Consider the following 25,006-nt stretch of genomic DNA (forward strand, 5'->3'; position numbering starts at 1 on the left):
AACGCTGTGCCCTGTCTGCTCCTGCTCTGTTGCTTGTTTGTTTGCCTGGTAGTCTGTCGATCTGTCACTTCGACCGTCGGTCCATCAGCCGGCTGGTCGGGCAGTCAGAGTGTCGCACAGTGCCATCAAATTGAAGCTGCCACAGGGCAAAGAAGAGCTGAGATGGGCCAAGCACTCTGTCTGGGTAAGTAAACCATGTGTGCGTGTGTGGGAGTGTGTTTGTAAGTTGTGTGTATTTTGGTTTGGTTGGAGGCATCTCTGGTACGTTCCACGTTCCACAGTTTGAATGAGTCACCGTCAACAGCAGCAGGGCAGCAGGGCAGCATCATGAGGTTCAGCTTCAGCTTCAGCATCACCATCGTTGGATGCCGTCGAGTTAAGTGTTTTATATTTTCGTTTAGCAGTTGAAAGTTGCATCCTTTGCTGAAGCTGACGCTGATGCTGACTCTGCTGCACTAACTGCTGCCGGCTTCGTTGTTTTTATGCAAAAGTTAAAAGGCAGTTTTGTTGCTCCTGCAACAACATCAACACATTCTACTCGAAGCATATATTGCAGCATCCTCGAACTTGGCCACAATATGGAGTTGCGACGCTTTTACTATACTTTGCCATTGCAGTTTAAAGCGCTTTCGGCTGTGATTCAGCAGCAGTTTTATTGGTAAATTGGACAGATTGAGGTAAAGTGATATTAATGTTGACTCCACTGAGGTGAACCGAGCTTCAGCAAACTGAGCGAAACTTTCGTGTCTGTCCATAAAAAGTTCACATGCGCAGTTAAATAAATTTGTTAGCGCTTTGCATTTTTTATGGTACTTAAAGGATGTCATTTATCTTTTAATATCTTGCACCTAAGTAAATTAGACGACAACCTACGTGCCAGCATTCTTGTAACAAAGTTCAAAGCTTTCGAGACATAAAGACAGGATGTGTCATATAGAAATAAGTGCAGCTGGGAAGACATGCTCCATGTATTTTTAAACTAAATTAAAGGCTATCTCTCGAGTGCACGTCAACTACTTTGCATTTGTACAGCACTTGTCCTCGTGTGTATCTGCCAGATACTTTTGCAGCAACAGCAATTATCTTTGAGTTATTTGCGCGGTAGTCGTGCAACATTCTACACAAAGTAGTTATGCAGTCCGCATAATTGACATAAGAAACAATTCCCTTTATTATAATTTGCATTTACGTTTGAATTTGCATTTGCATTTGCACTTTCTTTTTAATTTTATTTTTATTTTTTCGCAAAACGTGTTTAGAGCGCATTACATTTTTCCTCATGCATGCTCCACGGACTGCAGTCGTAGTTGCATCATTATGGGAGCATAAAAAATATAAACTACTCTCAAATGAAATTTCAGCTGCTATCAACAAATTGCGCTACTTTACAGGTTAACTGCAGCGGAACAGACAAGGTGTCCGTGACGATGGCGAGATGAGACGAGACGAGACGGGACGGGACGGGTCGAGACGAAACCAACTAACAACTACAAAAGCAACAATAACAACCACAGGCAGCAACAACTTCACTTGATGTGCATGACTTGCAACAAAGCGAGTTTCTCTGCCTGTGGCTGGTCATATCTTTGTGTGTGTGTGTGTGTAGTTGATTTCTGACTGTTTAAGGGGTGCGAAGAGGGGATGCTAAAAGCTTCGAGTTTACGACGTGTTGGAATTTTTATGCGTTTTAAAGTATTTGCAGAGCATCCGGCAATGTTGTCGCTTCTGACTCCTGACAGCGGAACAAGAAACCGAGGGGGTGACACAAAGAATGAGAGGGAGAGAGAGAGATGGTATACTCCGGAGTCCGGAGTCCGGATGCTGTGCAGTGCCCGTAAAACTGTATTAAGCATAGAAAACTAAGTTATGCGACATACAGTTGAGTTACGGCCAAAGTCGGTCAGCTACGTGTGAACATCGCATGCCCACACAACCAACCATACAACATCAAATACGAGTAATGTACACTTAACTATTATGATATGGAATACCCTGGACTATTATTAGCAGTTGGGTATACCAAACTTATCATTGAAAAGTTTTTCAATTGACTTTATATTGTTATTGATAATATGCAGATATCAGAATATGGCCAACATTTTTGTAGAAATTCTTTGCTGGCAGTTGAAATTAAAGGGTATACATGTATACGTGTTGGCTGAAAGTTACTATGCATTTTATGATCAGCAGATGAGCTGGTAGAATGACGGAAGGGAGGCACTGTATACGAGCGGCTTGAATGGCACGTTGCGGAAGTTGTGGCTTAGTTAAAATGTTTGTAAAAAAGGTGACAGCCTTTGCGTCGGCAGTCGGGAGTCGACAGTCGACAGTCGGCAGTCGAGAGTCGACAATTTATGTCCGCAGTATGTGCTGAGCTTAGCTCAAAAATACGCCAACTTGTTTGCTCAAAAGGCATAAAACATAAAAAATACTTCAACCCCGGCAATACCTCAATTTCCCCTCAACTGCTGGTGCACACTCTACACTTCACTTCACTTCACTCCGCTTCAAGTGGAAGGAGAGGTGCGTGCTTTTATGTCACCATTACCGCATCATAAAATCCTTTTTTGTGTTGAACTAATGATGGATGAATGTAGCCACAGGTGGAGATTTACACCTACACATGTACGCTATGTACTATTCGCCGTACTCGTAAGAGTGGGTGTTATATTAAACGCGCGGCGGGAGAGTGCTATTATGTCTGTATCTAGAGCACTCACGTCAGTGTCCATTAGGAAATTACATAACGTGGAGCTCAACTCGAATTCTAATACTAATTCGCCCACAACTACAACAACAACGAAATGAGTGGTAAATGCAAAATATTCTATTTCATTCGTTTCATTCATTATCAAATACATTATGCGGATTTGCCAAAAATTTAGTTAATTCCACCAGCATTCACATTACAGCAATTTGTTTGCCACTTGCAAATTGAAAACGAATGTTTTTTTGCTTGCAACATGTTACCAGCGACAAATCGGTGAAATTAACGTTGCATTTCATTCATAATACATCATTTCCACCTACCACAAAACACGAGAAAACTGTATTTTTCAGATAATTCAATTTTGAATACAAGAGCGAGAGAGAGAGAGAGAAAGTAATAATAAAATAGTGTACATTTCATAGCTAATTATATATACCTAAAATTAACCATTCATGATTGGTGGCAAAAACCGCATTCGGAAAATAGGAAACAAGCGGAGCTGAAAAAGAAATTTAAGCGAGCGGTCAAATCTGTTTGCATACTTGTGTGCGGTCAAGACTGTCAATTTTAGCTGGAAAGCGATAAACACATAATTTGTTGTATAATTAATAAATAAATAGCATAATAAATGGATTGAAACAAAGCGACAAATGCAAAATACGTGATAATCGATGCTCCAAATGCATTTCTGATAGACACTCTTTCAGTCTAGTGAGGCGCACAAATGGCAAAAACCACAGACTATTTGAGTTTATTAAGCATGACCTAATGGTTGTCAGTGTTCAGTGCTGCAATGTTGTTGTTCTTCATGTTTTTGCTCTCATGTACAACTCTGTGGTTTTTTGCGTTTCATCATAAATATATTTATTTTATTATTTAGTGCGCTTTGCCATTGAAACGCGTCAAACGCAGATGGGCGTGCAATGTGTGTTATCGTAATATAAACCCAAAATATTGGTCATCACGTTTATCTGAAGTATAATTAAAATTTGTTGCTAGCGCAAAAAATGAAAACATTTTAGCATTTGGGTCATGCTGCATTCATATTAATTCGCAACAAATCAAATATTTATGGAAACTTGTGGCAAATGTGTCTGTTAAAGTTTTTTTTTTTTGATTTCTGAACCCAATGCAACTATAAATCATATCTGTATATGTCAGACTTTCTTAATAGTTTGAATTCGGATCGTGAATAAATTGTATTAAATCAGTATGGAATCTAAATTAATTGGATTTAATATATGCAGTTGTATTTATTAGTAAATTGGATTTTGCTATAACTCAAATATTCTAGTGTTAGATATATTTGTTAACAACTTTAAGGATTTCAATAAGTTCCATTCATAAAGGACTTGAAGATTAAATTTGATTCCATCTTTGACCGAAATTTTCAGTCAGAAGTTTGTCTTTTTTGTCAAAGTTGTCAGCACCCTTTGGGGACAGCAAATTCGTTAGTCTACGGCCAAGGTGAAATAAAATAAAATACATTCGAGGTACACATTGAGATTGAGTGAACTGAATGGTAAGGAGCTACCTTAAAGGGGCCGTGCAGGCCACGCCCCAAGGCCACTGTTGAGCTGACACACAGTACATAGCAAAAGAGTGCCTTCGTGGGGAGTGAGGAAAAGCAGACTAAATTGGATTTGCCATGTTACATGGTGTAAACATACGCAACGTACACAAACATGAAGACACTTTTTGTGCTTTTCCTTTTCACAAAGAAAGGGATTCGAGGCAGGCGTTGGATGATGATATGCAAATAGGTTTCTGGACTCACGTCTACCTATGGAGAATGTTGAACGAACTGATACGATAGATTGCCAATGCGAAGCGGCATCTAATTTGGACCCCATGCGAGTGTATTAGCATGTCAGCATTCAACAGTATTATAAAAAGAGTAGAGCAATTAAAACTGTGGTAAAAATAGGTGATAACTATAGAGTGGCAGAAATAGAGGAAGAAAGACAGAGTGAAAGAGTGCGTTTATTACAGAGTTACTCACATAATTGCTGCCTTCCGGGCTTTTGAAAACTCATTTCCGGTTTGGCTGCTCCAGCTGATGCTGCCTCCATTTGTGCGTCGCAGCAGAATGTAAATTGTATGCCAATTTGTCGTTAGTCAATATCTGCGAATGTGAATGTGTCTGTGTGTGTGCGTCTGTGTGTTTTTCTAACATTAATTAACCCTAATTAAGTTCGCAGTGGCTGGACCCTGGCATTCGGTTGAGAAGAGTGCTATGTGTATCTGGAGAAGTCATCTGCAAATGTATCTGTATCTGCTGGATCCGTATAGTATATGCACAGAGAATGCTTATGGCCATTTTTCAGTGAAATTGTTAAGTAACTGCCGCAGAATTTCAAACGTAGTTACTTAGTAAGTGCTGGGAAAAGTCTGCGGGCAATTTTGCGACATTTAACAAGCATTTATTTAAACTTTTGCTTCGCTTGCTTTGCTCTGTATCTGTATCTGTATCTGTTCAAGTTTCCCTCTCGTTCTGTATATGTAGATACATATTCGTATATCCAACTGTGTATTTGTATGTGTGTATGTACATCTGCAGTGTAGAATGTTTAATTAAAGTATGCAAAGTTGTGTCAGCTGCCGCTGACTGCAGCAGCTGTAAATAACATCCGGTTATGCGAGAATACGAGCATCTCACAGAATCTTGTAGTTGTCATCGTTGGCTTTGTGCGTATCCCCCGAAAAAGCTTGTAAGTATTTTCTGGTACTCATCTTTGTATTTGTATCTCGAATGTGTATGTGTGTTGTATTTCCTTTCGGCTGCGTGTAGATGTTGTTCGTTGTCGTGTAGTGGCCCTGTCATGTTGCTGAAATTGATATTTTAATTAATTTTTCGTACACAAAGTTTTGTTTACTAATTCACATAACTTTCAAATGACCAACTTTTACCTGAGCGAAGGCAATGCAAAATGTTTCATCACATTCTTTCATTAATATCCTGCCAGAAGCATTCCCCCAACAACAAACAACGTTGAGCAAACAAGACTGTCTTCAATATGTGGGACATTTCCTTAAAAGCTAAATAGTTTTAAGTAATTTGAAATGTAAAGTTCATTTAGTATTATTTTTCTTTTTTAACTGACTTTAGTTATATGTTGCCACAAACTAAAACAAGTAAGGGAACGGTAGTAGAGTATCCTCGACTTCTAGATACTCGCTACCCATTTGTATTAAAACTATTTTGTAAAAATATACCAAATTAATACCGAAGAATACTAAAATATACCGAAGATTATATTCAGTATATCGATGTAGAAACAAATTGATATTGTCAACCAAAGCAACTAAGACCCGTTTTCAATAAGCGTTATTTGCCATACAAAAGCATATCTTAAATACAACTTAACTTTTATTCAATATTTATCTGATCGCTATCAAAATTTCAGAGCGCATCAATACGATTGTTGTATGCACTAAGAATAGCGACTCTCTCTAAAACTACACTTTCTATTCGATTTTTTTTTTTTGATTTTCGGGGGTTATAGCAAAAAATTTAAGCAAACTTTATCTGCGTGCAAACATTACAAGTGATGTCGAAAACAAATATAGCATATAGACTCTTAGGTCTAGGTGTTAATTCAGACGGACGGACAAATCGACGGAAAAAAAGAATATTCACAAGTTCTTTGAATTACAATTTTCTTTTATTGCTCAAAGTGTGGATGTCTTATATCAATTCTCTAACGGGTCATAACGAATATATATGTATGTATATATATAGATCAGTAGTATTTAGTAGCAGGACTTGAACAGTTGCTTAACCGATTGACGACGATCAGTGGGTTAGCAGCATTTGGATCCGCAACATGGACTGCAGCAGGGTCCACAGCAAGGACCACAGCAGGAGCCGCAGCAAGGACTGCAACAGGGCCCACAGCATGGTCCACAACATGGCCCACATTTTCCACAACAACTGCCACAACACGGACCGCAGCAGCTACCGCAGCAGCCGCTGCAACAGCCACCGCAGCAACCTGATGAGCAACACGGTCCACATTTACCACAGCAACCACTGCAACAGCTGGGACTACAGCTGGGACTACAGCTGGGACTACAGCAGGGACTACAGCAGGGACTACAGCAGGGACTACAGCAGGGACTACAGCAGGGGCTACAGCAGGGGCCACAGCATGGGCCACAGCAAGGGCCACAGCAAGGGCTACAGCAGGGTTGACAGCAAGGTACGCAGCAAGGTTGACAACAAGCGCCAGAACTGCACATCTTTAATCCGTCAACTGCATAAGCGATTATATCATTGTGAAGGATTCTGATCAGTATAATTCAATGGTTTCTTACCTTCAACCCGTTAGAGAATTGAGTACAGCTTTCAAAATTTTGAGAGTGTGTATATAATACGTTATATAAACTGATTAAAAGTACTGAATTTCATTATGATAAGTGAGAGAAAGACACATTGATTTACAATTTTATCATACGAATGTTTAGGCATGAAGATGAGGAACTTACGAAGGGACACCAAGTTAGCCTTAGACTGATTTAATACATCACCTAATATATGGTTATTTATGGATCATAAAAGCACATGAATTGAAATTTAAGATACACTTCATACCCCAAGAATGAATGTGGAACATGAGCGTCACATATAAAAATAGAAAGTGTTCCTCCAACCTAGGAAGGTCTGATAGAATTGGGAACTATTCTTAGTTATAAAAGTTTAGGATTTAAATAAATGAATATAAGTTATTTTCGAGAATTTCAAAAGTATAGTTGAAATAGAGATCCAAATAGTTTTTTTAAGGCATGTCCTTTATTTACACATACGAAATATGTAATTTCCTATATTTATTTTCGATGGTGATAATATTTGAATCAGACTTAAAAGGATACTATTATTCATCTTGTTCCTCCTTATTGTATTCTTTTCCGTTGCCCTTTGCCTGATTTCGCTTGAATTCTATGCCAAATATGGCACATTTTCTCTCTTCCATCTCTTTGCATAATTGCCAGTTTCATTGTGGAAACTGCAAATGTCACAAATTTCTGCCAGCGGCACAGTTCTAGCCTCAGTCATAGCTGAACAGAACCCAGCAAAAATTTTATGAGTGCGAACTGTCCCAGGGGCAGGACAAATCATGGCGTGCTTTGACAAATCACACGCTGCTCCTATGTGTGTCGCTCATCCAAGTGCTGCGAACCCGCATTTTAGCCTCCCACATTGCCATCCTGCCATTCTTCTATAGCCCCCCACCCTCTCCCAGAGCACCTGCGATACTCTCAAGCTTTCGTCACTGACAATTGAACGGCTTTGATCTTTTCAACGCGTCTCCAATTTTTGCGTGTCGATAGCTCTGCATGTGTGACTGTGTGTGTGTGGGGGGTGTAAGTGGTTGTGTCGCCGATGGCTGTTCCGTGTATGTGTACGTGTATGTGTATGTGTGTGAGTGTCAGTTGTGTATGTGAATGTTATGTAGGCACTCGTGCGTATATTTGTCAGTGAGGCAGCAGGCAGACAGACAGACAGAGAGTAGAACGTTGCGATAGGACGCTTGCTGTGGCATTGGTTGCATAAAACCTTTTGTCAATTACGTTGCTTCCACTTTTTGTGGCACTGCCACACACTGTCAATGACAGAGCGTTCATTCCTGCTAAAGGCTGAAAAGCAACGCAAAAAAAATGGGCAAAGATGAAATGATTGCTGATTTCTGGTACAGACGGAGTCTCCTCCCTCTATCTCTTTCTCTTGCTCTCTCTTCGCTCTCTATCTCTCGGGGTGTCCCTCTTCAGTCAGCTGCCGGTAGCCTGCCTGGCATATGACAATCTCTGGGGCTCTAACCTGACGTCCTCAAACCGTCGCAGTTTTCATCAAAAGGTCGTTGCAATTAAATTGACATGCGAGTTGTCAAGCTCGAAGTCATTCGCCATTTTAATTGGAGCACAAGCTCAGATCAAATCATTTGCCCAAAAGGCAGACAAGCTTAAATTTACAGATCTTTTCAGTTGTTATGGTAAATTAAAAAATAAATTGAGTGTGAATAGAAAATTAAATTACTGGAAGTCTGCCAAGTAGTAGACATATAATAATCTGCGAAGTAAAATGTTGAAAGAAGCGACACTCATTATACTCACAGACCACAGATACACCCATTCCTCGCTTAACTACAGCTTAGCATTTTATATTTTTCACTTAGCATCCATTATATATTTATAATATATCAAACATTCGCTTTAAAGCATATTGTTTAACGAATTACTTTTTTGTGCAGAGTAGAGTGTTAACTGAGATGTAGGTGTACAAAACAAGAATTTTTGTACCCGATACCTATAGGGTAGAAGGTGATTGTAACTGTGTGACCCTGCCAATCGTTATAAATCGAATAACAAGCTAGATAATTTCGGTACAGACAATGATAACTGTAGTTTTTATGATTCCTGAAAATTTCGCTGACATACAATACTCGTATGTAGAAGTTATATAAGGAATACTTTTGTACGGGCAAAAACGGATCTTAGTTGCTTTGAATGTAGTACTATATCAAAATACCAAATATAGCTCTTGGTATAATTTTAGTGTTTTCCGTATTTGGTATAAAATTTGGTAATTGGTAATATGGTATATTTTAAAATTAATACCGCACTGTTTTGCTTTCATTAAAATGGCTAGCGGGTATTTAACAGCTTTCTTATTTGATATTAACTGAAATGTTTGCGACAAATAGGCTAATGGAATTTGTATTGTTGTTTAACATTCAGTACTGAATTGATTTTATAGTACCCTGGGGATCGCGGAATGAATTACTCACTGGTTGGTTAAATACTCCAATTAGTTTCAGCCGTTAGTTCAATGTACATTTCAAACCGCTCATCAAAGATTATACGATTACAAAACATATACATATTTATATATTTCTGTGTGTGTGTTGGCAAATGCAAAAGCAAATATTTTTCCCACAAGTTTTTTGATTTTTTCAAAATTGCATTTCCAGGTGAATGGGCATTGGGGTCAGGGTAGAATAGATCCCTATTTCAATTGCCATCCAATCGAGAGATTCAAAAGTTGATGGACGCGTTTTCAATTTAAACAAACGTTCATCTCGATTCACAGCTAAAAATAGAAAAATTAAAATAAAACTAAACCCAACTGAACTGAACTGAACTGAACTGAACAAAAAATCAAGTGAAACTGTCATCGGCAGGCGACAGACGACAGTCAAAGTCAAAGATGGTAACAAAAGCCCTGTTTGGGGCCTCGGAGCATTACGCAAAATTCGAATTTATACCAAAAAGTTGCGCTGAGTGCGGTCGGAAGTAAGCAAATCACGGCGAAATCGCGTAAAAATCAATGGAAATTTTAACGGAGAGAGAAGGGGTGAACAAGTTGATGGGCGATTTAGCCGAATAGCATTTCATTTGGAGAAATTGCTGGTTAATTGGCGATTCAGCAAATATCATGCGTAGCAACAGCGATTGCCAATGAGCCTCACTACTGACCTCTCAACCGTTCAAGCGCTGAGCAACTCATCCGTCTGACCCGCCACACAGATGAGTGGATTGGGTCGGAGGCGGACTGAGTGGAGAGTGCGTATCGCCAAGTCATCGGCTGTGGTGACGCCGCAAACAACAATCAATTTTAATGAACGCCATTCATTAAAAAAAAAACCTTTGCAGCGCGAAAATCACAACACGACTCCTAAAGCAATAGCTGCTTCTGTACGAGTATGAGGGCGGTGCTTGATGTGTTGTGCTGTGATGTGGTGATGATGATGATGGTGTTGGTGTTGGTTGATGCAAGTGGTGACGACTCGTAGAAGCCACTTAAACGCCGTTGATTAATTCGAAACCAAAAACTGACAGTCGCCACAAAACAAAAGCAGACACGCCATCTGCCGTCACCAGCAGCTACGAGTTGCGAGCTGTGTGTGTGTTTCTGATGTATGAGTGAGTGTACGAGTGTGTTTGTGCGTGTGCGAGTGTGCATGAAGGTGTGGCAGGTCCTCATGTCAGGCTGACTGACTTGGCGGTATAGCTGTTAGCTCACGCTGCGGGTTTTGTGTGAATACGCGTCATGCGCATATTTGCCACATCGTCAATTAATGTTGTTAGGTTTTCGGTATTGTTTATGTTGTTGTTAAATCTGGGGTGTTTGGGTGCTTCTCCCGCTGGGAAGTCATCGAGCTCATTTTGTCAATTTCGACAACGAACTGTGAAATTATTTATGCATTAACGTCAATAAAATTAGAAAATGTATAAAACGAGAGCCTAATGAGCTTTAACGATATATTGGATATTTATATTAAAATTATAATTTATTTTGTAGTGAGTGCTTTCAACAAAATAAAATTTATATGTATATAATAACGAATCTATTGATGAAATCGGTAACTATTAAAATTCTCAGTTAAAAAGAGAGTACTAAACTTTAATGTTGAATTCAATTCATATTAAATTTTTAATATATTCTGTTGTGAAGAAGTTTATCAAGATTATATTCAATGAGTAATGACTAAGTAATAAAATAAGTAAGCAAATAGTTGCGGATATAGTATGAAAATATGATAATAATAAAATGACAAAAATGTCAGTAAAATTAGAAAATGTATAAAAATAAGGGAGACTAATGAGCCTTAACGATATATTTAAATTTTCAAATTGATAATTTATTCTGTAGTAAAAATGGTAATCAAAATATAATTAAAGATTATCTTCAGTGAAGTAAGTAATCAAATAGTTGCACAAACTATTTGAAAATCTTAGCTTTAATGTAGACAACCAAGGCAGATCCTTGGCCTCCAATAACCCACACTAGCACACACACCTTTGAGTCCCACGTGTGACATGTACGTGACAGAAGCTTTGCCGAATCGTAGCTCAAATTGCCATTTCGATTAACAAGAAAACAACTTTCTTTTCTCTGTGGCCAAATCAATTTCAGCATCACATCCACAGACGACAGCAGCCACAGCAGTCACAGCCGCCGCCAATTTCGATGAGAGCGGCATGGATTCATCATCCTCATCCTCCTCGGCTTCGGCTTCGGCTTCAGCTTCAGCTTCGGCGACATCATCAGTGGCGTCGTCAGCGGCCGCAGCAGCATTTGCGGCGGCTCAGAGCTCGTCTCTAATGCCCGAGGTCGGCGCCCTGCTGGCGAGTGGTGTGCTGGTGGAGCCCTATCTGGATGGCTATGCCACATCGAATGTAACCACACAGATCGGTACACATGCTTATCTGCCTTGTCGGGTGAGTTCAACCCTAATCAGTCGCCTTATTATCTGACTGCTTATGCGGCACAAATAATTCTCCATAGTTTTGGCTTTATTTTATTTTTATGACCAGATATTTCTATTGCTTTGCGTGCTTGCTGTGCTTTTGCCCTTGCGTGCATGTTTTTATTTGTAATTATTGTTATTCTCTATCCTTCCCTCGCCTCTACTTTCCTCCTCCCTTCTCCCTCCACCCACCACCATCGACCATCGACATGCCATAGAAAATACATTAAATTTTATTGCGTAAATATTTGCGAAGCAACTCGAGGCTCTCAACCATGAGGTGTGACCGCATCGTGTATTTAACACAAAGCTCAAAAACAAATGCCACCAAATTATGCCCCTCGGTCATCGCGTGGACACAAAAAGGGGAAAGGGGTGTAGCAGCAGGTGGCAGGTTCGTTTTCTGTTTGCGCAGGTGTTTAAAGGTCAACTTTGACCGTCGAACATGCAAATTGTTTGCTCAGAAGTTGTAAATATTGTATTGCGTTCGCCGAAAACCGAAATTAAATTTAAACAAATTAGTTTTATGGCATTACGTGCTTGCCACATCTCCTCTCCTGTTCGCCTCTTTCCCTTATTATCACGCCCGTAAAGTCGACAAATGCTATAATATCCCTCGAGAACTTTAAAAAGAGGCTCACGTAAAGCAATTCCAATGGAATCCCAAATGTATTTCACTGCCCAAATTGAAAATAAAGCTTTGGTTTGCTGAAATATTAATAATGAATATTCACGAAATTATCATATTGCTTTTTAATTGACTATTGTTTGTGTGACCAACATAACTACAATTCATTTTCATCTTTTAATATTGACTCTTAAATAATACTAATGAAAACATACTCAAACTAAGCTGTGCCGAAAGCTTTAATCCTTATAAGTAGGAAATTTGAAATTTGATTTATTAGCTTTCTATTTTTGGATCCCAAAATTGACAAAAGTTTTCCGCCATGAAAGAAGAGAATTTTTTTAATTTTGCTGTGAGAAGTGCACTTAAAGTTGAAGGATATTTCAATGTGTCTCTGTCAATATAAGAAATTTGCAAAATGTCTGCTTTCAAAGCCAATTATCACGCCTGAGTCGCATTTATTTATGGAACAAAGTCTTCACTCTTTAAGACATTCTAATTTAGGCATTCTCTTGATATTCGGAGCAAAGAGCATGCCCAGTAATTGGCCAAATAACACACAGCTCGACGGCAGAATGAAATTCAAATTCTTGTGTGGCTCAGACACAAAATTGTTGGGCCATAGCTATTAATCGCATGGCAGCCAGCAGGCAACCGGCAAGCGGCAGCTGGCAGCTGCTTCAGCAGAGAAATATTAAATGTATGGCCGTCGTCTCTTTTGCGCTGTAATTTCCCCGTTTACCATTTTTCCCCAACTTCCATTTCCACAAAAGGAACAATGTTAATTTTTCGTTGTCATGGTCAATTAAGTGGCACAATTTCAACGGCAACGGCAACGGCCGTTGCTTCCTCTCCCACCTGCCGCCCTCAATAGTGAAGAGGCAAAGTGAATAGCTTGCAACTCAATGTTTGTCAATTACGAGTACTCATAGTCGTACTCATGCTCGTTCCCTTTGCACTTTATGTCCAGTCCATGCTGCTGCGGCTGGCATACCGTGCAGCTCTTTGTCCAACTGCCGCTTTAAGTGGCACAGTTGAATGACGACTTGGCTCGGCTTGGCTTGGCTCGGCTTGTCCCTTTTCCATCGCCATGCCAAATGCCTGGCACAGACCCAGGCTCAGGCCCAAGTGAAACTGACCGAATGGAGCTCTTTTCAAAATTGGTCTCACTTGTTCCATTCCATGCTAACGTCGTCAGGTGAAGGACGTTGAGCATCCTTTTGACTTCGTTGCAGTTGGCAATTGGCTTGTTTAAGGCATACCTTCTTCAAGTTCTTTTCAGCAATTGTCGAATGTATTAAATTAAGGAATATATTTTGCTGCTCCTGATGTTGCTGCTGCTGCACTACCATAATTAAATCTGACACATGCATCGAGTGCCTAATGAGTCCATTACATTCAAATTAGAAAGCAGCGACAAGCGCATTTAATGGATCAACTGCAGAGCCAGAAATAGTTAGATATCGGGGTTGCGGGGTATGCCGAAGGGAAAGCTAGTTCAATCTGTTCCAAAGTGTTGAATACACAAAATAATTTTCATGTAAATGTGGATACCAGAACGCATTCACAAACGACTCTCTCTGTGTGACCCCGTCTGTATGTCTGTGTTTAAATGTATTTTAGATTTACTAACTACGACACATTTCGATTATATCAGCTAGAGAAGAGTGTGCGTCTATGGATTTCCCTAACTGTATGTGTGTGTGTGTGTGAGTTTCTGCTTGATAGGTTCATGTTCATTTTGGTATTTAATTACATTTCAATTTTGTTTCGTCGTGTGCGTCTGTTTGCAAAAGCGTTGCATACATTTCGGTGCAGTAATTTGCACTCGGTTAATCTGTGGTAACTTTGGTATGCCTCCATTTGACTTTCTTCGACCCCGCTCCTCTTGAGCTACTATAATTGTCACTTGTTGATTATAGTCAGTACTTAGGAGCATTGAAATTACATTTTCGGTTACCCATCCGGGCAAAATCTTATATACATTGTATAAGAAGTAAAAGTATGTAATATATATTTTAGTTTCAGACATCAACACATACTAATTGCAAGATTTACTGCTTTTTGAAAGTTTATTAATTTAATTTTCTATTAATTTTCATAATACTACATCATACATTTACAATTTAAAAGTTAGGTTTTAAATTTTAGTTTTATAACTTCATAAATTGTTATTATGTATTTATTGAACTGCATTACTAGTAACTGACAACTGACTTTTGTTTGCCTCAGGTTAAGCAGCTTGGCAACAAGTCCGTGTCCTGGATTCGACTTCGTGACGGACACATACTCACAGTTGACAGGTAAGACAACAAATGATACATATGTTATAATAACTATTTTACATGCAATTAAAACGTAAATTAGATTTTATTGAGTGGCAATGAAATTTGATTCATAATAATTACTACTGTTTAAAATACAGCAGAACTCCTTTTTTTGACGTTTCAACCCAATGTTAAGTTTCTTATGCTAACAACATGATACTTGCAAATTGTAGCTTTTAAATGACAACATCATTCTTTAAATTGTTTTTTCATGAAGATGGATACGTAATAACACATAATTAAATACTTTGCTATTATATTTCATCAAAAATAGAGAGTCATCGCCATCTTTATAAAGTTAATATTCATTATAATAAGTTGCCAGGGATACCAAGCATGGGCTTGTTAAACAAAGCGAAATAAATGTTGAACAGCACTCATTAATCGAAAACCGCGAACACTTAATAATACGTTGGAAAACTAGCGAAATAAATTTAATAATACTATACCAATAGAAACAAGAAAAATATTTAAATATATATATAAATAATATATAAATATTGTGGTATTAACGTTTTTTGGATGGTTTTTTGAATGTTATTATAAATCTCACACAGAGTGCGGAAGGGATTATAGCAAGCATAGTTATACGTGGAATAAAAAGAAAAAGAAAGTTCCTAGTGATGCTGACCGAAACAGCCAAAAATTATTTGGCTTAATAGGCCCGAAGAATCTATTTTATCATTAATAAGTCTCTGAATAAAAACATCACCCTGTAGGGTTCTAGGAAGGAAGGTTTACAAAGTGCGTTCCAAAGAAAACAGGACTTTTTGTATCTACCGCCCCCTGGTGTCTTCATCTAGATGTCGACTGGTGTGTTAGAATCTGCTGTCTTTTGTCGATTGTTCAGTGAGAATTTCATGACATTGAAAGTGAAGTTATTTAAGTTATTTAAGTGCCAGTATGTTTGTGTTATCGATGTGTTTGTGTTATGTTGAGCTTCGAACAAAGAGCCAACATTAAATTTGGTTTTAAAATTTATTTACCGAAACGTTTCAATTGATGAAATAAGTTTATGGCGATGATTGCCTATCCCGTAGAATACTGCATGAGTGGTTTCCACGTTTTCAATGTGGTCGTAAGGATACAAATGACAATCAACATATAGGCCAATCAAAATTCGTGGTCATTACATAGAAACTTTGCGTGGATTCATCAAAAATCAGCCGAAATTATCACTAAAATTGATGGAAATGAAATGGAACATCTCCAAAACATCGAATTAGATTTGAATATACTTCAGTTGCTTCTATTTTTTGTATCTCTTAGATGACCAATCTCCACTTGAGCGCCGCCTCATGTTAAATAACTTTATTTTAATTGTATGTTAGTAAGTAATCATTATTGATCGTAAGCATTTAAGTATGTTTGAAAGATAATCGGCTTGAGCAAACATCTTCAATGTGAATTTATATTTTTTCCCTAGAAATTGGATGTTGGTCATAAGTTGCTCAAACGCTACGTTTAAATAAAACGACATATACGGAAGAAACTGAACTAAAGTGTACATATAAAAAGATAGGTAAAAGCTTAAGCTGACAAAGAATACTCAGAAGCTACCTGACAAGACTGTGAAATCCTCTTGGAGTGAAAACAATTTACTTGAAAATGAATTAAGTGTGCCAAGTGGCAACATGTATTTCAATTTCAATCTGCGTGTCCAATAACAAGCTAACCATTTCGCCAGGTGGCTTTCTCGCTCAGAAAAGTTGCTTGCTGCCTGCTGACTCTGTCCTGTCCATATCGAATTTGTGTGTGTGCGTCTATGTGGCATGTGAAGCGTAAACTCAAGTCTGCAATTTCATTGCATTTTTGTGAAATTCTGCAAAACTTTACTTGAGAGTGTGTCGCATGCTCGTGTCTTCTTCTATTTTTATATATATTTTTTTCTCCAGACTCTGTGCTGTTTTAGCCAACGTTTGCCATTTGTGCTGTGGGATGAGGGTACAAACATTTCCAGCTTATTACTTTGATAGAAAAGTAAAACCAATGAACCTTTCACATTAGATAAGGCGCTGCCTGTTTGTCTGCCAAACGGATGAATGGCTGGCCCGAATGAATGACTGTCAACATAGGAAGAACTGCAGCTGCAAAGGTGTAGCGTACAATATAGTATTGGAGTTGAGCTTGACTCTGAAGATGCAGCAGGAGTGGCAGGTGGCAGGTGACAGGTGCACCTGCTGCTGTAGCTGAAGTTGAGGTTGAGGCTGAGACAAACAAAGTACCATTGAAATTAAGCCCAGATAGTGTCCTTACTGATTGCTTCCTGTATGCTAGCCATTGCAGTCTGCCTTCCTGCACAGCCACTTCCGTTGTCTTCTCGGTGCTCGCTGCTCGGTCTCGTCGTGTCAGTTGATTGTGTCTCTGTGTGTGTGCGTGTCCTTCCAAGCTCCAATGTCTTACGTCACATTTATCTAGAAAGTTTTCTTATTCAGACTCCCTAACGAAAGATGTCCTCGACATCAAACATACACACAATGGCAATAGATTTCAAAAACTTTTAGCTACTGCACGTTGCACTGTCCACTCCTCAAGTAGGGAACAACAGAATAGGGGCTTTGGGCAAGGGAATGTGTATTGTATAATAGCTCAAATGATGTGTTTACACTATCATATAAATGTCACATGCTTGGCGCCCTTTGTTTGCTATCTGTTGGACGCAAAAGCAACCCTTTGTATTTATAGTCCCGCTCACACAATAGATTATTTCTGTTTGCACTTGGCCTCAAGTGCGGTCAAGACAGAACACATACAATGCTACAAACATCTCGCTTACGTCCTGTGGGCAGGGTAATTACGTCAGGTGTTGCTGCTGGTGTCAACTTGTTATCTATTATCTTTGCACTTGGGATGCGTGTCATTTATTACCAATGGGAGCACTTGCTATAATCAACCCTCAAATTTGACTTTGACGTTTACCCCCAAGGCTATAATATCTCTTTCATTCGATTCGAATTGAACAGTTTACAATAAAATGTTGGGTCATTGACAGATTGTTCAAAGCCCTTAAGTCAGAATTTTAAACATAAATATTTAATTGGGATATTTACATATCTAGCTCACTGATTATTTTTCATGAAAGCAGTGTCACTGCTCCTTCGTCAAAAAAGCCACACAATTTAATACCACTCCTAGGTTCGGACGTTTCACTTCCTGACGGTAACGTGCATTTAAAACCAGTCCATAACAATAGAAATATTTATGGGAAAATGAGGGGCAATGTTATGAAAATATGGAAAATAATGTGGAGAAAAAGTCAACAGAATAAAGCGAAACTTAAAATGAGATGAAAATTATAAAGTAACTACAAAATCTGGATAAGAAATACGGCCAAAGCTCGGGAGTTGGTGTAAAAGTTGAATAGTGAACAATATGGATGGCGGAGAGGTGTAGAGAAAGAGAGCAGTGCAAAGCATTGCAAAAAAAAAGGGGAGCAAAGGAAATGGCAAAAGTCATAAAATGTCGAGTTTTACGAGTGCAAAACGCAAGGGTCTAATCTGGGTTTAGTATCAAAACTTGTTAGTGCAAAAGGAAAGTAGGGGTGGAAGTGGAAAATGGGAGAGGAAGGAGTAGGGAAGAGGGTAGCCAAAGAGGTCCTTTAATAAGCAATGTCAACGCATACATATGTGCGGGGGTCAGGCGGGGGAATGGGCTTGGTTTTTAGTTGCTGCACTTTTCTGCTGGAGACGGAAGCATTTTTGCACTTTGTGCAAATGGCCGAGGAAAATTTTGCAGCAAATGCCGTACAAAAATATCGCAACAATAACATTAAATGCAACTTATTTCAGCAACTCCGTTCCCTCTCTCTCTCTCGTTTTTTTCTCTCTTGCCGCACTTATTTGCATGGCGTCACTTCCCACTGTTGTTATTGTTGTTGCAACATACACAACATTGTTGTCGACTCGCTGGGAACTCTTCCTGCCACCTCCCCTTCTGCCGTCTGCCACCATCGCTCGGTCACTAAAGGGGAAAGGAGGTTGAGCTGTTTAAATGCCGCAACTAAATAACTTTGAGTGGCCATTAGCAACGGAGCTTAGCGCGTAAGTGGGCCTGTTTTTATTGCCACTACTGTTGCTGTTACTTTTTTGTTGCGGCCATTGCAGTTGCCTTGAAAAGATTTCCTCGTTGCAAATGAACAAGTTGAAATGTTACTCCCATCCCCATTTGAGCATAAATTTACCAGAATAGTCGTTGCATTTTACTTTGTTGAAGCTCTGATTACAAAAGATATATTCACTTATCCTACAAGAGATGAGTAAGTCTATCTTTTAACAGGACTCCGAATATTTGAAAATTGTATTTACACGTATTAAAAAATAGTACTTTAGTTATAATGTTTTTAATTATGTTAATACCCGATACTGATAGAGTTGAAGAGTATTATGACATGATCCTTCACTAAATGTATGTAACAGACACAAGGAATTAACTTCAATATTAATATTAGAGCATCGATTCGATGATGATATCAATATATAATTTTATGTAATGTTTTCAATTTATATAATATATATATTCTTCAATTAGTGACTAAAAATCAGGCAGGAAGAAGTAGAATATCAAAGGCAATAGAAGCAAATCAACCAAATATTAGCAATTTAATCAAATATGCGACACTGAGGTCATTTAAAGAGGTATAAGTATATATCAATTTTATTTATTATTCATCAATTTACTCTTCTTATTTCCGCTTCACATCATAATAAGCAATTCCATCTGCAACGATCATATTCCAGTACAAACTGGTCAAATTGATCGTCTTGGCTATTTTCCTTGAACATTTTCTACTTCCTTTCATTTTTTGACATTTGCTTTTTTAGAGAATTGGAAAGCAATTTGAAATATAATATTTTGAAGGCGCCAAAATTTGCAAGTGGTATTATTAGTTGATATCGCACTTTTTTCGATAAATATACCCAATATTAGCCAAAATACGTCAAAAATTTCAGAATCATTGCCGTATGATCTTACACCCAACCGATCGAAAGATAGAGCGTATAACGAATTAATACGATTCGATATTTGTTAATATTCAAATAATAATTAATGAGCGAATCTAAACCAAGCTTATTCAGTTTGCAGCATTTATTTAAAAATACTTTGCACTCCTATGTATGTACATCTCAGAGACAATTACAGATATAGCTTTTGTTCTGATTGCACCCAAATAAAATTGTATATCAAATTTTTGACACGCTTCGAAAATCGAACAAACATCAAATAGCATGAATAATTTTGTACCTAGAATCGCGATTTTCGACACATACAATAACAACTACAGTATTTATGATGTATTTGTGTACGTTTGTGTGGCAATAAAAAACGGGTCCTTTGACAAAATGGGTCTTAACTTAACATATACCAAATTAAACCTTCGCTATACTCAGTATTTGTGTAGTATATTAATTTGATATAATTAAGGAATAATACCGCACTGTATTGCTCTTATTAAAATGGGTTAAAGATATCTGAGAGTCGAGCACATTCGAGTGTCTTGGTTAATATACAAATTTATATACAAATTAAAAATTGCTTTAACCCATCGATTATAATTAAATACTAAACTAATTACTACAATATTTTGTCATTGCAATGTATATCCAATAGTTATTTTATTATAATATGGAAAATGTTTAATTTTATATAACTTTATTTTAGGGCTGTCTTCATTGCGGATCAGCGTTTCCTCGCACTCAAGCAGCCAGACAAGTACTGGACACTTCAGATTAAATATGTGCAGGCGCGAGATGCTGGCACCTACGAGTGTCAGGTCTCCACGGAGCCCAAAGTGAGCGCGCGTGTCCAGCTGCAAGTTGTTGGTAAGTCACGGTCAGGAGCAAGGATAAGAGCGTGAATATGAGACTAGTCCTTGTACTGCAACATGGCCAGAGCCTTTGAAGTGCATGCAATTAATGCATAATGTCAAAGGTCAAGTGGCAGTAAATGGATATACACACACACACTCATACACGCATACACCCACACGCACACACAAACGAACACATAAATGAATAAGAAGCATGCATATGTGAAAAGTTTTTAGTCAGACAACACAACAGGGGGGGGAGAAGGGCATATTTGCATACGTGTAGAACTTTCATGCGGTCGCTTTGCTTTTGCTTTGGCAATTGCTCACAAAAATTGCATTGAAATTGTGGTTTTGCTGAATGTTCATTGAAAAACATCTGAAAACTCTTTCTGACCAGCATAAAGAAAAATTGTACTTCAGCTTTAGCAAAAGTTTTTTTTTTTTAACGAGAAAACTTTTGTGTATGTATTCTTAGTTGGTTTTGTTAAGGCTGAATTCTAGTTTGCTGGCCAAAACGAGTTAATTAAATTTCATATTTGCCCGCAAAATATACACACATCCAGAAATTACCTATTTGGACTACAAACTTCATTTGTCAATTACGTTATTTTTGAACACACTCGAGTATTTTGGTGAATACGAAACATTAGCTGACCAGTCTTATAAATATCTAGAACTATAAGCTTCCTAGTATTATATTTCGTTTGCCAACTTGTTCGTAAGCTACTAGTTTTTGTGATGTTTAACAAATGCTGAAATTGAATAGAATTTCAAGCGAAAACTCTTGGATTTGTATGGCAGATAAGTAAATCAGTCTTAAGACCAGAGAGAATGTGTGGCATGCAGCTGGGTGGGAGACGCCACCGCCTGTTGCGAGGAGAGCGCAAACTCGATAAGGCGCTGCCAAAAAGTGATTTTCGCATATCCGCTTGAGCTAATTTGTATGCTAAGCACTCGTGTGTGCATGTGTCTCGTCTGTGTGTTTGTGTGCTTGTGTGCTCGTGCTCATGTGTGGGTATTAGGCATGACAAAGAGCAAGACGGCACTGTAATGTTGAATAGCAAGAGGCGACAGTGACGTCCAACAGGTAGTCAACCGAATGAGAAACTTGTATGAAATGGTAACAAGGGGTTTGATTGAAGCAGGGGTGAGAAAGGCACAGCATGTCATGGAGGGGGTAAATTACGTATGCGCGGCCACAGTGTGCGTTAATCTAACGACAAGTTGAGGAATAAAGGATTTCAATGCGTTCGTTGCCAACGGAGAATTCGAATACAATAGATTTTTGGGCCCAGGGATATTTTTTGTCAGACGGCGGCTGCGGCGGCCTGCAGGCGTTTCTCCATTTTTATTTTCGAGATTTTTCTTGGCCAGAAACAGCATAACCGTTATTTGCAGCCATTTGGCACACTGCGCCGCCAACTCGAAGTCTCATGTCCAACTTTGGCTTTGTCTGTTAAAATGGTGTTGGGTTTGAGTTCTGAACTGAATCTGAAGCTGTCGCTGAAGCTGAAGCTAGAGCTGGTTATGGTGTTCACTTGGCTGCCATAACCATTATCGGCAGCACCTAGTTTCCCTTGCCTCCGCGGCTCCCCACCTCGAGCTCCATTGCTATTCCATTTTCAGCTTCCTTTTCTTTTCTCATTTTTGTGATTTTGTGCCCTGCCATGTAATTTGTATTTATTGCATCGTTTTGTCTGTGCAAACGACTAAAACTCCCTTTGCATGTTGTCGATTCTCGCCTCTCGTCCTCTCACCCTTCCCCCGCCTCCTCTGGAGCCCCTTTCGCAGTGTCCTGCTGCCTGCTGCCTGCTCCATGGCATCGCTGTCCGATGCCAATGTATTTTATGTTAGGCTCTGCTTCTGCCTGATGCTTGATTTCTGAGCCCTCTTGGCCATTGCTCGTTGGGATAATGGGATCGTAGTTTTCGGTCAATTTGTTATGCCAATGCGTGCTTCCATGTCTCTAGAACAGTGTGTGTGTGTATTTGGGTGTGAATGTGTATTTGTTTTCTTTGTTGTTGGTTAAAACGTCAGTTACTCTGGTTTTTGATCATTTACTTGATGTTTTGCTGCACAATGGTAGGAAACGTCAAAAGTGGCAAATGCTAATGACACGAACTGCTTCAGCTAAAATAAGCTAAAATATATGTTCTTACATAAAGTATACAACAATATGCAGATCAAACAGTTGAGACACCAACGGCACTAAAGCTGCACATTTTTAATCAATGTAATGCTTTAAATATACTTAAAAGCTTTCTTCCCAAAATAATCAATTTTCGACCATTGTCAGTTCCACACATCCAGAATGAATGAATTTATTTTTTTCTGCATCATTGAACGACAAACTAGATTTGGTTTTATGAGATTTGTTTTCTGCTCGTCTCGTTTGATTTCGCTCTCCATCCCCTCGCCTCATCCTTTGCTCTGCTCAATTCTCATTCATTTACAGGATTGAGCTCGGTTCGTCTGCTTATTTAATTTGCTGCTAATCTTGTACAGTCAAAGCCCATTTGTTTTTTTTTTGGTTTGGTGTGGAAAGCAGCAGTCGATGGTCGGTTTTTCTTTTGGCGGGCGCTTTTACGTTTTATCTCGCCATCAAAAGTGACAATTTTGCTGAGATGTTTATACGCAGCCTCTGCACCCTGGCTGCACATTTGAAACTTAACTAATTTCCCTAAAAGCATTTTGCCATAAACCCAATTAATTTAAGTTGCCCTCATTTGTTTCACACTAATCCCCATCCACGCTTCCATTTCCTTTGTCCACTTGGCCGCATTCAGCTGAGAATTAGCTGAAATTGTGGTTACCGCATTGAAAACTTTTCGACTCCGCACTTAAAGTTTCTATGTGGTTTTATTTTATGCCATGCTATCTTGCACTTTTATAATTTGATCAAAACTCAACCTTGATTTGCTTCAACGGAATATTTTATAAATGCCATACGAAAAGAATTATTTTCTCTATACATTTTTGTATCTTCCACCAACATACAAAAATGTTTCCAAATCCAATTTAAGCTGTCACCTAATACTAGCCTGAAGTTTTGTTTTTTTTGGCAAAATATTTGAAAATAAATCGAGTATAGTAACTGGGCGAGGGACCATGGTGACAGAGGTGGTGTCAAAGAGGTAGAAGCAAAATAGTAAGGGGCAAGGGTATTGGCTAATAACATTGCATACGCGTTTTGGTGCCGCGTGCATCGCGCATCCTTAGTCAAGCAACTGGAAAACTAACATGCACAACATGACGATTTTGACAAGCTGACACAGTTTGGTGTCAAACCAAAAGCGAAGAGGCTCACACACATGCACAATTGTGCTTTTACATAGAGACACATGCGCGCTGAAATTTTGTGCAGAGTTTTGTGTGTGTAACAGAAGGGAAAACTCGTCGTATACGTGATTTTGTCGAATTTGAAAGCGCACGTCGCACGTCGTACATCCAACATCGCACATCGCACACTTCTGGCCAATGGAAGAGTGGGTAGAGTGATGTGAGAATGTGTGCGTGTGTGTGGCAACAATTTCAACTTTCGCCCATGTATTTTTTATAAAGGTTCTCGCATTTTGACACAACTTGTAACTTGTAAATTGTAACTGTAACTTGCAACTGACTGAGGCATACATAGTTCGTTATGCCAGCCAGTGCGTGTCTGCGGCGGCAAAGACAGCCAGCCAGCTGGCAGGGAGATGGAATCAGTAAGTGAAAAATTGAAAAGTGGATTTTGCTAGTGCCAAGCGAAGCTCCGCTCTGCTTCGCTCTTCTCTGATCCCTCCCAAAAAAGGTGCACAGATTTACGTGTGCGACGTGACTAGCAGCTGTTAATTCAATAGATTAGCGCCAATGTCACAATTTCACACAGACACGCGCAGCGTTTCCCATCGAATTTCCCTTATCAACATCATCATTATCACCATCATCATCAGCAGTACAATTATGAACATCATTATGTATGTATGTCTTTGCAGTTCCTCGAACCGAAATTCTGGGTGAGCCCGATCGCTATGTCAAGGCTGGCAGCAATGTCGTCCTACGATGCATTGTGCGTGGTGCCTTAGAGCCTCCGACGTTCATCATGTGGTACCATGGCGCCGAGCAGTTGGCCGCCGATTCGCGTCGCCATCGCACACAATTGGATCCGAATTTGCCAGAGGCGAGCGGCGAGGGACAGAGCACGGTGAGTCACTCCCCAATTGTTCCCTTGTTGATTTTAATTTAATTACACTTGATTTCGAATTGCGCCTCGCATTCGTTCGTGTGCCCACGTCCGTCTACCGT

General features: G+C 39.1%; 1 protein-coding gene and 1 long non-coding RNA gene across 3 annotated transcripts in view; one reads left to right on the plus strand and one right to left on the minus strand.

Annotated features, from left to right (window-relative positions):
* LOC133837362 (uncharacterized) overlaps window positions 1-5,730 on the minus strand; it is a 43,042-nt gene extending 37,312 nt beyond the window's left edge. For both annotated transcript variants that reach the window (XR_009893802.1, XR_009893801.1), the window contains exons 1-2: window positions 5,621-5,730; window positions 4,713-5,538 (exon numbers count right to left, since the gene is read on the minus strand). This is a non-coding gene — a long non-coding RNA (uncharacterized LOC133837362). The remainder of the gene's footprint in view (window positions 1-4,712; window positions 5,539-5,620) is intronic.
* LOC133837361 (hemicentin-2) overlaps window positions 1-25,006 on the plus strand; it is a 70,861-nt gene that overhangs the window by 43,954 nt on the left and 1,901 nt on the right. The window contains exons 3-6 of the mRNA XM_062268095.1: window positions 11,625-11,929; window positions 14,819-14,889; window positions 20,572-20,732; window positions 24,697-24,905. Of these exons, the coding sequence (XP_062124079.1) occupies window positions 11,625-11,929; window positions 14,819-14,889; window positions 20,572-20,732; window positions 24,697-24,905 (746 nt within the window). The remainder of the gene's footprint in view (window positions 1-11,624; window positions 11,930-14,818; window positions 14,890-20,571; window positions 20,733-24,696; window positions 24,906-25,006) is intronic.

This window comes from Drosophila sulfurigaster, chromosome 2R (genome assembly GCF_023558435.1).
Source record: "Drosophila sulfurigaster albostrigata strain 15112-1811.04 chromosome 2R, ASM2355843v2, whole genome shotgun sequence".
Classification (NCBI taxonomy): Eukaryota; Metazoa; Arthropoda; class Insecta; order Diptera; family Drosophilidae; genus Drosophila; species Drosophila sulfurigaster.